General features: G+C 40.1%; 2 protein-coding genes and 1 long non-coding RNA gene across 4 annotated transcripts; 2 read left to right on the top strand and 1 right to left on the bottom strand.

Annotated features, from left to right (window-relative positions):
- Positions 1-401: 401 nt before the first annotated feature.
- Positions 402-4,410, top strand: mad2l2 (mitotic arrest deficient 2 like 2). 2 transcript variants are annotated; one of them, XM_034590259.1, is made up of 8 exons: positions 428-860; positions 1,123-1,241; positions 1,336-1,407; positions 1,491-1,591; positions 1,714-1,808; positions 2,425-2,498; positions 2,649-2,741; positions 3,497-4,410. In XM_034590259.1, the coding sequence occupies exons 1-8, from the start codon at positions 821-823 to the stop codon at positions 3,533-3,535; spliced, it is 633 nt and encodes a 210-aa protein (XP_034446150.1). In that variant the 5' UTR covers positions 428-820; the 3' UTR covers positions 3,536-4,410. The 2 variants fall into 2 exon arrangements, with proteins under 2 accessions (XP_034446149.1, XP_034446150.1); XM_034590258.1 differs by lacking the exons at positions 2,425-2,498; positions 2,649-2,741; positions 3,497-4,410 and adding an exon at positions 1,954-2,388 and having other exon boundaries at positions 402-860; positions 1,714-1,895.
- Positions 4,411-5,408: 998 nt separating this feature from the next.
- Positions 5,409-7,092, bottom strand: LOC117764462. Its single transcript, XR_004614392.1, has 3 exons — positions 6,643-7,092; positions 6,076-6,240; positions 5,409-5,758 (listed from the first exon to the last, which is right to left on the bottom strand). It is a non-coding gene; the product is annotated as an uncharacterized LOC117764462 (long non-coding RNA).
- Positions 7,093-7,976: 884 nt separating this feature from the next.
- On the top strand, positions 7,977-12,826 carry tmem82 (transmembrane protein 82). The gene is made up of 6 exons (XM_034590884.1): positions 7,977-8,840; positions 8,941-9,013; positions 9,170-9,365; positions 9,553-9,967; positions 10,168-10,355; positions 10,913-12,826. The coding sequence occupies exons 1-6, from the start codon at positions 8,747-8,749 to the stop codon at positions 10,916-10,918; spliced, it is 972 nt and encodes a 323-aa protein (XP_034446775.1). The 5' UTR covers positions 7,977-8,746; the 3' UTR covers positions 10,919-12,826.
- The last annotated feature ends 1,815 nt before the right edge of the window (positions 12,827-14,641 follow it).

The following is a 14,641-nucleotide window of genomic DNA, read 5'->3' as shown; positions in this document are numbered from 1 at the left end:
TAATATAGCAAAGAAACACCCAGCCATGCATGACATAACACAGGAAATGAATATGGGTCATTTTTTTAACCCATGTTGTGAACGATGGTCATCAGTTTGTGAAGCCTGTTGTTAAGTCTGTAGCGTTTATTCTGTGTTCGGACTATCACCAGATAGAATGGGCGTTTCCTTAAACAACATCTGGTGTTACACAGCTGACAGAGTGAAACACGGTTCATTCTGATGAAGCGCACCGAACTTCCAGCGGCTCGGTGGCGTAATGACATCGTCATCAGGCCTGAAGCTAATACTGCTTTGCCATGTCGTTCTGAATCCCGTTCAAGTTTTTTGTACTATATTAATTTTTTTACCCATATGATTTATATCGTTGTCTCAACGTGATGTTGATACGGACACATTACATTAACTCGTGATGGGTTTTTTTTTGTTTGATGTTTATTTCAACGGCACCTTCAGTAGACCACCGCACTTCACACACAGGCGCTTTTTAAAATGACGAATCTGCGACCGTGTCTGCAACCGACCGACAACATCTGGAATAAAGACAACAAATCACCAGTTACCAAGATCCCCAGCTAAACTGGAACACTGGTCGTGAACTATATTATACTTTCATTCTTTTGTAAATCCGCCTCAGTGTTTCCATAGCATCTTTGTTTAAACTCCACAGTTCAGCGCGGCTCTCCCTCGGGCTGACGTCGTCCAGTCGGACATCGAACAAACAAAAACAGAAGATGAAGGCTTGACAGGCTGCTAACGATAGCCTGCTGGGGAAATTAGCTTGTGTTTGTTTCATTCGACCGTTTGCGAGGAAGACAACATGACAACTCTAACAAGACAGGATCTCAACTTTGGACAAGGTAAGCGTGAAGTGGTCAAATGTACTCCTCTGGCAATGCCTCGATACGATACACCTCCTCGTTCACCAACACGTGAGGGTCTTAGCATGAAACTAATCAGTGCTGTATTTCTGTAAAGTTTCACCTACATGCTGTCGACCCCCCTTTTCTTGTCATTATAAGTAAACACTCTAGAGCTGATTAGTTGTTCTGAGTCTGTCAATACGAGAGCAGGGACACTGAATGAGATAGTTCATGTCCCCATGGCTTGGTCTCGTTCCAGTGGTCGCTGACATCCTGTGTGAGTTCCTGGAGGTCGCTATTCACCTCATCCTGTACGTCCGAGAAGTTTATCCCTCTGGCATATTTCAGAAGAGAAAGAAATACAACGTGCCTGTGCAGGTACAGATACTTTTAGATGTGATTATTACATGCTCACATATTGTTGGAAGTCGCATTTAGTTATATCTTGTGTCTTTGGTGTGTTTATCTGTAGATGTCATGTCACCCGGAGCTGAATCAGTATATCCAAGACACGCTGCACTGCGTAAAGCCGCTGATTGAAAAGGTAAGACACGACCTGAAGCAGACCGGTTCATATTTGGTAACGTGTGTTCCCCCTCTGTTTAAAATCGTCCACTTTCCTCCCAGAACGATGCAGAGAAGGTGGTGGTGGTCATCATGGACAAAGAGCATCATCCAGTGGAGAGATTTGTGTTTGAGATCTCCCAACCTACACTGCTGTCCATCAGGTTTTTACTTTTATTCATGTGTTTATTCAGAAATTAATATAGATCTCTATCCTTATATATTGCTGAAACATCGACATGCTTGTTTTGTGATCGGGGGCCTTAACTCTCCTTTTGCTTTGCAGCTCTGACACTTTACTTTCACATGTGGAGCAGCTGCTGAGGGCATTCATCCTGAAGATCAGTGTGTGTGACGCTGTTTTAAATAATAACCCGCCAGGTAAAAGCATTATTCATTTAGAAATACACTGCAAACACACACTCTTAAATATTTATAAAAGATTCTGTTTAACTGACGATGCATTTGATTATTTTATGCTAACAACTAATCCAATTCAGTTCATAACTTAAAGGTTGTGTTTGTAATTTGTTTGTAAAGTACTTTTTATTTTATTCATTGACATCCTCTCCACATGAAATCATTCACTGGTGCACCTGTTTATCAGTAACCAAGCAACCTGCTGCCTGTGCTCTCACTGCATACGAGTCCTCAGCGAGGGAGACATACTCCTCTGTATGTCTTAGACAAGGAGACAGGATTTGGGTGTAACTTGAGAGGAAGTGTAAGCCTGCAAGGTTTAGTTCAGGGTATAATAATCTCCTGAGTCAAGAACATGACTCTATCCAGCTCTTTATAAGCAGTAGGCTCACTAAAATTACAGAAGGTGCCTTTGAGCAAATGAAAAGTTGAGCAACTAGAGAGAAGAATTCTTAGGAGATAATTAAGATTGTGGTCGCAAAGCCTCTGTGACAGATTATATGACATGTAAATAATATCCATAAGGGAATAGATACAAATCATAGATTTAATAATGTGATTTATTTTTTTGTCACAGGGTGTTCATTTACAGTACTAGTACACACCAGAGATGCTGCCACACGCAACATGGAGAAGGTTCAAGTCATCAAGGTGAGTTTTTTAAAACCACTGCATCAACACAGATTAAAACATGATGCAGCGTGTTTATTTCTTGGTAGAATTCTAAACAAATCAAATTATTCGTAAACACAGAATAATCACATGCATTTGCTGTTTTATGTTTGTGCATTTCCCCCTCAGGATTTCCCGTGGATAGTTGCTGATGAACAAGAAGTCCACATGCAGGAGCCGAGACTCATCCCACTGAAGACCATGACATCTGACATAGTAAAAGTGAGCAAACATCTTTCTCATCAGTTCAAAGAAAAAAAACAGCATCTTGTCTTCCAGAAATGCACCGAACTCAGAGATCCTTCAGAAAATGCTATATGTGTGAGTGCACATGTCCGTGTTAGAGCTTTCGGACTTTCCGTGGACTTTCTCCAGCCAGCCCCGTGATGAAAACTCTTCAGAATGTCCGAAGGAGCTGATGTGAGGAAATGGCAGTAGATCCTCTGCAGGATTCACTGCGAGCAAGTGGGTGTGTTGATGTCGTTCTAACATGCCACGAAAGCAAAAAATAACAAAACCCAAAAGAATACAAATATCTCAGGATAAAAAAGCAATGTCATACACGTAGAAGATAGCGACGCAGATGTGAAGAGAGCCTCTGGTGATAAAGCCAGACGCCGGATGTCAATGTGCTGCAAACAAAAACATGATCTCTGCAGTGGAGTTTTTACATTGCGTTTTGCCTCCTGTCTGCCGCACCGCTCCTCGTCCTCCAGAGATGTCTGTGTTGTTGAGGTCATATCTGACCAGAGAACCTCCTTCTCCATTGTACACGTGTGAACGTGGAAAAGTACCGACTCATTTCTGGACATCCTCTGGAGGTCATGTCTGAAAACGGCTACAGACACTCAAGTGGAGTTTTAATTATCTTGCTCAGATTAACAGTTTGACCTCAAATTCTGTGATTTATGTTTTGTTGAATTGTTTTCAAATGCTCCCACACTTACGGATATCTGTTTGTTCTTTTTCTTTCACAGATGCAGCTCTACGTGGAGGAGAGAGCCCAGAAAACATAGGTCCACACTCTGTAGAAACTCAGATAGTGCTGCAGAAGCCTCTCTGTGACAACACTGAATCATGAGCTAAGTACATAATGCAGCCTATCAGAGCTGCAACAGCTTGAAAGAAAGACGAGGATGTGTTGAACACATGGGATTCTTAAGAGTGGGATATTCCTGTGGGAATGTGTTTGTGAAGTGTGTAAAGCTGCAGTTTGGGTTGGGCTGTTTCATTTGTCTGTGATTGAGGAACATACCATACACGTATAGATGGATGTGCTTCTGTTCTTGTTGTCATGTATTGTGCGTTTTAATGTTTTGACTGCAGATCTTTAAAGTGACGTGATCATCAAGATTGAAATGTAGTTGCACCATGACAACAACCTTCCAGAGGACATTGAATCCTTGGGGAGAACATCAGTCTCACTTTAAATCCCACTTGTATCAGATTAACCCCGGGTTCAGCAGTGTTTTAAATGTAAAAATATCCACTACTCATTGTTCTTTGTAGGCATTTTCTTTTGCAAATGCTCACTGAGAAGAAGTAGCCTTGTCACATCCTCTAGGAGGTCAGAGGTCAAGTCATCTCAGTCCTTGAAGGATGGTTTCATATTGAGCCACAGCAGTTCTCTGCATGTTGTCTACAGTGGCATCATGCATGCTGTGCTAAAACTGCAGGATGAAAGTTTATTGTGGGCTTCATTAGAACGAAAGGATCTCTGTGTGGTTTCACTTGTACATTTGTACCCATTTGTAATGTTCCGTTCCATTTTTACATGACTATTGCAGAGTTGTGTTTTGCATTTCATTTTTACCACTGATACCATTGTTGATTAATGCAAAATGTAAAATATTATTAAATTGTAATTCAATCTTTTTTGAAGCATCAGCACAAAAAATCTCTTTGTATGTCTCACTATGCAAATATTGAAGTAGAATGATTCTTGGTTAGAGGCTTCATTCATTCATCTATATGAAATAATGCTTTAGGTAGATGGCTGCAAGTCCTAATAACTCCAGCAGCATCACACATTAAAAGAAAAACACTCATTGATTTAATAAATCCAGTGCTCCCACTGCTGGCTGAATGGGTTCTTAGTGTTTTTTTTTTTTTTAAAGGAAACAAGCTTTTACACAGAAAGATTTCCTGTCGGTCATCAGAGTGTTTACTTTCTAAATTAAAATACAAACAATCTCACAGTTACACAAATAAGATAATATCTTAACCTAATAACTCCATGAATACAAGAACCAGCCATTGACAAAGTAACACTATCAACTTCATCTCTTTCATGAGACCACATCAAACTGATTCACAGTTGCTGTTTTATTTCATCACTGAATCCAGTAATTACCATTTTTATTTTAAGCAATATTTGCTGTCGTCTTTGTTTGACACAGTTGCTAATGGTGGACAGGATTCAGACTGGGACACTCAGGTTGGTCATGTAAAGGTCGAGTTGTTAAAAACTAAGCAGGATCTAATACGAGTGTCAAATCAGGCCCAGAGCTTCCTCTACATTTTGAGGAAACATCTTGGATGAACTTAATGGCCAAATGGGTCTGTGTGTCTCTGTTTGCCAGAAAGAGGATGTAACAAGAAGGTTACAGGCTACAGTAAAAATAGACCGTATTAACCATTACAGTGACTAAAGCAAAACAACTTAGAGAGGAAGGACATGACGACCATAGCAATGATGTAGAGGCTGTTTGGAAAAGTTATATTATTGTTTCTCTCACTTTGTTTGCTTTATATCACCTGAACCAAACCAGATATTGATGTGCCTGAAAGACACACTTTGACACTTTTTCATTTCTATATTCAACTCTTCCTCGACGAGGCAACAAAACAACAGATATTATTTAGATGAAATAAATAAACAGACTTTAATACAACTTTCAGTTTTCATGTATCAAAAACAATGACACATGATTCCGGAATCAAACAAATTCCATCATAAACTGGAGTTTTACTTCTGTAAGATTTTATGAAAATAACCAACAAATTCATTTGTTTTTCCTTCAGAATATGAGTTGAGAGCATGCTCAATGGAGTTTTGTATAAAAATGATCTATGAAACAGGCTTTCAGTTTTCTCTCCAGGTTGAGCTCCACCATCAGCACCTATGGATGTAGTATCCTGTCGTGTATCCTATGATGTAGATGGACACCAGTGCAGCCAGAGCTCCTGCTGTCTTCACTGCTACCCCAGTGCTGCCGACACACACTCTGTTGTAGATCCTGCTGATTCAGGAGAAAAGGAGGTGGTCAGGTCCAACAGAGATGACTTTGATTGTAATTTGTTTGTAGATTCACATTTTATGAAAAGATGAAAAACCCTTTGAAACAAGAACAGTTATTAGTGATCAAAATACAACTGGAGGATTTGGGGGACATTGAAAAGGGAGAAAAACAGACAAACTGATGGATGAAATTACATCATTGCCCTCTTCTATCAGAGGTACTGTGACTTTGATCTCACACATCTTCCTATCAGCTCCTTGATGGCATCGTCACAATACTTTTGGATCTTTATGTCAGACCTCCTCATGTTTCACCTCATCCCAGTGGACTGTGATGCCTCCACATTCATGTTGACGTTGTCCTCGTTCCAGCGATCATACTGCACACTGCCGGCTCTGTTGGAGTCCATGTGGGACATCCTTCCTCTCCTCAGAGGTTGATGCTGGAATCACTGTTCACTCACTGCTTCACTGCTCAGCCTGGACACATGAACTCTGACACAGTGAGGATGACGAGTCGACTGTGTGCAACAAAACATCGACAACTCTGCAGAACATAAAGTGTTTTTAAGGCATCGTTACAACAAGGAAAGCTGAATATTTAATTCTAATATTGTGTAATTTTACAAAATAAAGGCAACATATTACAACTTTTAAAATAATCTTAATATACATTATATTGTATTTAAAGTTCTATCACATGTGTTTATTACCTTTTACATTTACAATATTTAGAGAAAATCATGTCAGTCCGTATTTAATTGTTTAATCAGACCATGTGACGGAAATAATCAGATTCAAAAGGCAGCGATTTGATGATTCCCACTCAAAGAAGAATTCAGTTCATGTCCCCACATGAAAATAAACTGAGTTTGTACTCACCTGAGTCAGAAACAGTCCACGCTCTGCACACAAAGCTTTGGTCTCCAGCTCTTTTAAAACCACGACAGACACTGAGACTGTTGGAGCCATTCCTCCAGCTCGGTAAGAGACCTTGGCCTCAGTACATGTGTTTACTGAGGTCACTCTGTCATAAATTGATTGGTTGTTTTCCAACTGTTGTCTTCCACCGGCTTATATGACTCCTACTCAGTGATAAAGAGCAATTCAATCAGTGGTTAGTCTCCAGTTTCATCATTTCCTGTGCAGATAGTGGACTGTAAAGCAAATATGCTTTGTTAAATGAATAAAAAGATGATTTGGTCAAATATAATATAACTTTGTTGTGTCAACGGTTTTTTCTGCTATTTTTATTTATTAGGTGAAGACTCACTGATCTTAAAATGCAACATTTGGGTCCTTTAAAGTGGTAAACCTGGTTCCTTGTGCATGTTGCAGCTAAATACCCCTCACCTCACCCCCCCTTCCAAACAGAGAGAGAGCCTGTGGTAGCTTCAGTTGTCATAAAAATCAAAAGGTGTTTAGTTTGTACACTTTGGACACTGTAAAAAACATGGCGGGCCTCGTAGAGAGGGCCCACTCCCAGTGTAAATATAAAGGGTAAAGAAACCATTCATACTTTAATAATAATTTAGATGAAACACACAAGTGAAAACATCACTAGGATTATTTTATATTCAATTTCTGCCAATAGATCCCTTTCACCTAAATCTTACACATGTGTAAGATTTATCGTGTGTAAGATTTATCTTGTGTAAGATTTATCTTACACATGTTACACAAGTGTAAATCTTACACATGTGTAAGGTTTAGTGCACTGAACCTTTAACTGTCTACATCTTGTACAGTTCGGCCCCCTAGTGGACAATCAGCTTCAGACACTGAACACTGCTACGCCACACTTTTCCCTGTCTGATATTTACTGTGAAGACCCTCCACCTGGGCACCAGGTTGACCTGGAGTGATTTGACCAAAAATTATATCAAAATAACAAATATTCCTATAGTTAATACCGATAATTATCACAATAAATATCATATTATTATTTCTGTTAGGTTTAAGGAGTTTTTGCTCCTGAGTGGAGCACTTCGTTATCAGCAGAGAATGACAAACACTTTATAAATCTGAGGTATTTATGTGTTATATGTCCTCACTGTACTTGCACAATGTATGAGCATTATATTGACATGTATTGAACATGTGTTAAGAATTACTGTGCGATAATTATTGATAATGTTTTGTCGCCCAGCCCTAGCACGAGGTGAATGTTACCAGTGGTATGAACCACACAGGCCACACAACAATAAACATATACAATAAACAATAACAATAAAGAGTACCTATGTTGCTGTGTATGTCTCTAAATATAATAGAAAGCAAAGTTACAACCTTTGCTTAAAATGCTTTGATTTAATACACAAATTTAAAAACTCTTCAACTGCTGCATATATGTTTTTCATTTAATTAATATTCTCGTGCTGTTTGTCCTTCACTCTATAACTGCTACTTCTCAAAAGTCCCCCACAGTATCGCATGTAAATCTGCACTCATTTCCTGTGTTTGTGTTTTATGTAAGAATACAGGGTGTACCATGTTGTATAGACCATAAGCCCCTCGAGGTTCCAGGCTCTGTAAATAAACTGGACTTGAAAATGCTGCTCTGGGTAAAATATGATTTTTTCATAAATGTCTATGAGATGAGGACATTCTCTTCAGAGCAATTGTTATACCGTAGCTTGTGGACCACAAGACGGGACAACTAACACTGCCGTCATTTCAGAGTGTAAAGTTTTTTCCCCATTGTGCAACAGCCTCATTATCTTGTTGTGACTCAGGCTGCTGAGGGCCTCTGCACCACGGACGCTCAGATGACCTTTGATACAGGACATAGAACAGGCTCAACTTTGAGGGAAAAAAAATACAGGAAGAGCTGAGCTGAGACTCCATGTTGGTGTAACCCGATCTGGAGCAACCACCAAATATGCTTCCTGAGTGTGCGATTGCTTAGATTCTTGTCAAATCTGGATTCTTGTGCTACGTGTGGCCTTTAAAAGAAATGATCTTCTTTTGAGTCAAGGGTTGTACGATGTTATCATTTATCAAGTCGTTTCTACCAACTTCCTACTTCCTACCGGGATGGTTGATGCTAGATACAAACCCAGTGGATAGTTTACTTCAAGGTGAGCTCCTCGTCCATCTATTTCCTATGATGTCAACATGGCGACAGGCTGTTTCTAAACTGCACATATATGTGGCTGAATATTGTTGTGTGCCCTGCAGGACTGGTAGGTGCATGTGGGATCTCTGTGCTGTGCTCCTTGATGAGAGTACACTTGTTTTTAGTGGAAGAGAGGTGAGGAAATTGCCTTTTCAATAGAGCTGTACTTGAAGATGAATTTGGTGTTAAAATATATAATCTGACTCGTCTGTAAGTGTCACTGTTTCATCAAATTTGTATTTATTTTATTCAATGCTGGCTCACACTGTTTCCATTTTTCACAACCCACAGCTCGAGTGATGAAAGTGATGAAGGAAGGAAGAGGAGGACACCTTGTCGTGAGAGGAGAACTAAAACTGGACTTACTGGGATGCTCCAGTTTTTCATTGTGACTGGGATACTGTCCATTGTGGGCTCCCGTGTGGCGTCCTTGGTGGTGTTAGAATTTTGTCTTCGGACTGTGTCTGGATTGGTCACATCTGGACGAGTAAGACATTTATTTGATAGAAAATATGCCTGATACTCAAATGTATCACTTGAATCCCTTGTTGCATGTTCTCTTCTCTGGATTTGATCAAGTCACAATGACTCATGATGCTTGTTTACAACATCCAGGCTATTCTCTGTTTCCATTCATCCATCATTCCTCTTCATGTGCCCCTTTTTTCCCTCAGGAGTACAGGACATGTTTGCAGCAAGTGTTGGTTCAAAGCCAGTTCTCAGTGGGCTGTGCCCTAAGCTGCAGTCTGCACTTTCTCCACGAGGGGGCGTCCCAGCGCTGGCTATGTCTGCTCCTGGCAGCGGCACTCAGCTGGTTCCTGGCTCGGCAGGCCACCCGCATGATGTACCATGTCATGGCTCTGTACAAACTCCACAGCTCGCAGCGCTACTGTGGCGTTTGCATCAGCCTCCTCTCATCGGGCCAGTTCCTGCTGCCCATGCTGTGCAGGACAATGATCCTCATCTTCACCGTGGCTGCGGTGGCCTCTGTATCAATCATCAATCAACACTTCCTGTCTGCAACAGAGGCCCTCAGGTTCTGGACACCACTGACTATCTGTTACACACTGTTGGTGGTGTACATGCAGGGTGAGGAACAGAGAGAAACATGCACATGTATTTTAAACATTGTGGCGCAATGCTCGTGGTGTGTTGCTTCCCCCAGTACTTATCTGATCATCAATGCAAATGTAATAAATTTAGGCATCCAGGATTTTTACCTGTCGTACAAGCCCATCCTGCATTTTCACCAAATATTTCCCCATCGTGCTGCGTTCTGGGTTCTGCAGACGCGCAGCAGGGTGCGTCTGGCAGCGAGGTTGTGCTGAACACAGTGATGGTGCGTCTCGGGGGCTTGATGGTCCTGATGCTGACGGTTGGACGCTGGGCTGACGTGCTCCACATCCTAATGTGTTTCCTGGGCGAGGCCAGCTGTCTAATCCCCACTATGGATCTGCTGGATGCAGCATCCTCACAGGTCAGTGAGTCTCCCTGGAAGCAGCACACGGGGCCACAAGCACTCTCTGTCCGCCGAGACTCACAAACTGGGACAGAGTACCGCTGTGTTCATTAGACTGGGTCCCAAGATGAGACTGAACTTCTCAAACTTGTATCCCAGGTGGACAAGGTTTAAGACCCCCAAGACAGATTCAGGTCAAAATAGTCTCTCATTCAGAACACTGGGCCTACTTTCACTATCACTGAGGTAGAATGATTAAATAGTACAGTTTCAAATTACAACATGCAGCTGAAGCATAAAAAAGTTGATGTTGGTTTAAAGAGTAGGTTTAATCTATTCCGCAAAGGAAAAGGAAAATGTAAGACACAAATCAATTAACAGACACCAATTTAGGAAAGTTAAGACTCCAGACTTAAGTTCAGTATAATATTACAGAAAACGATATCATACAGTAGCTGTGTTAGTAGATATCCAGACTATCTGTGGTCTAAGCTCGTCCTGCAGCTGCAGCTTCGTTGTAAGCTCTCCTATCTTCTTGTGTCACACATTTCATCTGTCGTGTTTGTTGTGTGCAGATATGATGCAGAGGATTATTCAGATGACGTCGAAAGAGAGCATTGGAGAAGACCTCGGGCTCAAGAGAAGGAGCGTGGGAGAAAGCCACAAGTGACTTTTACAACTAACAGCACTTCTAACTGACTGATTTAGTCTCTGTATTATTAGGGCAACACAAGCGATTCATGCTTTTATACTGTGAATGTAATATTTTTCACTAAAATGCCAAGAGGTGCATTTTCAATGTGTGATGTTTCTTAAACTCAAACTTAGTACAGTAGTTTGCAGCTCAGTCTTGATATTAGATTAAGAAGAACCCAGAACAGAAGCATGTTATATATTTATTTTGATTTGGTTGAACAGCTTTCGTTGCCTCAATGTGAAATTGTTGTGGTAGCCTCAGTATATTCAGCCACGTATAACTTTTCTCAATAGGTTTTGGAGATTGCTTTACTTGATGTTCTTGACTGTTATTACCTTATAAATCTCATTTCCTTTCTGGTCGTTTCACCGACACAAACTCTGTGTTATTGTTATTCTATGACTCTGCATGACCTCTTGGAGAAACTAGCACAGTAATCTTGGAGGTATTTTAGCCACCAACTCCTGGCAAGATCCACTATTAAATATTGTCCTTGTTTGGGTCTAAAACAAGTTTGTATTCTTTTCCATGACCATCTGAGAGACAAAGGTAGAAATAATCGAGGTTTAAAGGCCCACAGCTGTTGCTATAATCAACTGTATCCGATGAGCTAATTCTTATTTACCCACTAATTGATCTGCTGTAAGAAATAATAATAATAAAAGACTTTCAGCTTAAGAATTCATTTAATTTTCTAATATTTAATTACATTTTCTAATATTTTCAACAATGGAAGGAACATATTTACTATAAAGACAAATATGTCTCCACAAATGCATATGAAGAAATAATATTGAATGTATAAAATGTAAAACCATTATTCACTGTGTATGTATACATTTAATGCATTTGTGCTGGCTTAAAAAGGACAAATCTATTCTGCAAATGAAAAGAGAAAATAAAATGTATTTCATCCAGATTGAAATTTAAGATACAAATCTAGTAGATTACACATAAGAATGCAAGACGTATAAAACCCCAGATTTAAGTTCAATAAGATTGCTGAAATTATTCTTTATAATAACTGAATGTTTTTATAAAATCAAAAGCTGGTATTTCATGACGTTCACACAGCCCAAATCCGGGTTTAACAATACAAATAACTAGTATTATCTATTATAGCACATAAATGAACTGATCGCAGAAAATAGTACATTTTACACGTTTGTCACAAACATCCCCAGCACGGACATGTCCTCTTTTATGTGGTCACTTATTGACTCCATAACTGACAGCTTGCACGGTGGGTACACGTCTTTATTTTTTTTTTATTATTCTATCGTTTGCTCTTTCCCACGTTAATATCATGTCATTGTTTTTCCCCCCGTGTCTCGTCCGCTCGCAGAGAAGAAAGAAGCAAAATGGCTGACGACAACGTTAGTGCATAAAAAGTCCCACAAAATGGCGTTAGACAAAGAAAAGGCTCGGTTACTTCGCTTTAGCTCTGACCTTTGATCCGTCGAACAAAGACCGTTTGTGAAGGAGCAGGCGGTATCTATTGACACGGACTGTTTTTCGACCCGCGCCAATGTTTTTAATGAGGGAACATTAGTCATTTACAGACGCGTCTTTGATATATTCTTTGATGGATTCTTGCAACAATGAAACACCCGGGGCCGGTTCTATCCACACACTGACGCCGGTCTTATGCCCATTAGTCTTTATTGAGAGCGGACAGAAACATATTCCATGAGAGGGTTTGTGATGGAGATGGTTTGATATCAGTCCCTTCATCCCGTAAAGCTTGTGAAATGACAGTGGACACAATGGCGGGTCCAGCTTCCAGGATAAATCCAGCAGGTCTGGAACATTTAGATTTGGTGTCTAGTCGATCCACCCAAACAGATCATTGTACTCCCGCCGGTTTATTAAGGTTAGTTAGATTGATGAGTAGAATCCCACATGAGGACGCTCTCCATGAGCGGCCGGTCATGGTGGAGGTGTCCCCAGTAATGGCTGCTCCGCGGCTGTCGTCTCCTCCGGAGGTTTCACACTGTCTGTTCTCATGTGATAGGCACGCGGGGCGCATGCGCACTGCGGGTTAGCTCGTCCCCTGTTACCGCAGTTTGACGCATGCGCACTCCTGCCTTTAATATGCCTGCTTAATATAGCAACAAAAGCAGAAGAGTGTGGTAACACAGGGTTTCTTTACTAAACTTTCATTTAGTTGTCACTTTATGAAGGCTAAACATTAGAATCAGCTCCAGTATGAGTATAGACAATATTCTCTTAGCAATTATTGAACTAAAACTCGGTTTATCCACTGTTTGAATGAGGCTGACATGTTTTTAATGATCCAGACGTTAGGTATGTATCATAAAAACGTAAAGGGATAATGTTTCAAGTGAAAGTGCAGGTTTACTTAAGCCTATCTCTCATCAGAGCTTATCAACATGCTCTCTTGTACCTTAGGACTTGGGCCCTATTTCCTCATGTTACTCATTAGCTTAAAACCGAGCTGCGACCAGGTCAAAGTTCTTCACTAAATAGCCCCTTTGCCATTTTGCCACCCATGAGTAGTTATACAAGTAAATTAGTCAAATATTTATTTGCCTTGACAGACCAACAGTGTTTCAAGCATAGTGCCGTCAGCAGATAAATACTGAGCCATGTAGAAGCATACATGTTATATACTGTATATATATATATATATATAAAAGATCCTTTCTGTTCTCACATTTACTGTTTCATGGTTTCTTTATCGGAATATTTCAAATCAGTTCACTGATAATTTTTATTTTATGATTTAATGCTTTTTTTTCTCACATACATATCAATCCCACGGTTACTTCCTACTTTTTGAGAATTTGTCTTCTGAACTGGATCTCTGACACTTTAGTTTGCATGGATCAGTTTTGGTGATATACTGTTTAAAGTCTTTTACAGGCTTCAGTAAGCTGTCTACTATTATACACATATGGGACAAAGTAAAGGGAACATTTTTTCAAAGTGTCTCAGTAACGGCTTCAATTGACTCCATAAAACAATTCTTGAGTATGAACTCTGCCTGAGGGATGAACAGCATTCTTCCAAAATATATTGCCCATTAGTGTTTTGGGCATCATGATAATGGTGAGCTCTTTCTAATCAAATTGTCACTATGGTTTCTCAGTTGGGTTGAGATCTGATGAATATAAGAGCTGTAGCAGAAGATTCACATTATTTTTATACCCCTCAAACCAATACGTTTTGAAATGTTTACATTTATTGTGTTTCTCTGGACTCTTCCTTTTATTTGCCATCCATTTATATACAATTCCTGTTAATTGTATATAAAAATCTCTTGAATTTCAAAATAGTGAGTTTAGACTGGGGTTTATTCTGTTATGAAGATCAACAGAATAAAAGTTTCTCTACCAACCTCAGGGGAAAAAATTGAGAGTGATATTTGATGGATTCTCACTCATGTCATGGCCCAATGCTTCACTGAAGCTCATCAAAGGGCCAGATGTTGTAATCATTAACATTCAATCACTTACAACACAAACTTAGTTCTCTTTTGGTTTATGTTTCTGTAACAAAGTCTTTGCTGACACGACCTTTTGTTAAATGGAGGGGGCTCAACTCAAACCGTCAAACCCTGTATGACTGAATCTCTGCACGTAGG

Source organism: Hippoglossus hippoglossus, chromosome 7, assembly GCF_009819705.1.
Source record: "Hippoglossus hippoglossus isolate fHipHip1 chromosome 7, fHipHip1.pri, whole genome shotgun sequence".
In the NCBI taxonomy this organism is placed as follows: domain Eukaryota; kingdom Metazoa; phylum Chordata; class Actinopteri; order Pleuronectiformes; family Pleuronectidae; genus Hippoglossus; species Hippoglossus hippoglossus.
The sequence above is the reverse complement of the archived record's forward strand: the minus strand, read 5'-3'. Positions and strand labels throughout refer to the sequence as shown.

Bases quoted from the DNA above. Each gene is read 5' to 3' on its own strand.
- mad2l2 (XM_034590258.1), top strand. From the start codon at position 821: ATGACAACTCTAACAAGACAGGATCTCAACTTTGGACAAG. The intron at 1,408-1,490 runs GTAAGACACGAC...CTTTCCTCCCAG, and splicing joins TAAAGCCGCTGATTGAAAAG to AACGATGCAGAGAAGGTGGT. The intron at 1,592-1,713 runs GTTTTTACTTTT...TTTGCTTTGCAG, and splicing joins CCTACACTGCTGTCCATCAG to CTCTGACACTTTACTTTCAC.
- tmem82 (XM_034590884.1), top strand. From the start codon at position 8,747: ATGTTATCATTTATCAAGTCGTTTCTACCAACTTCCTACTTCCTACCG. The intron at 9,366-9,552 runs GTAAGACATTTA...TTTTTCCCTCAG, and splicing joins GATTGGTCACATCTGGACGA to GAGTACAGGACATGTTTGCA. The intron at 9,968-10,167 runs GTGAGGAACAGA...TGGGTTCTGCAG, and splicing joins GTTGGTGGTGTACATGCAGG to ACGCGCAGCAGGGTGCGTCT.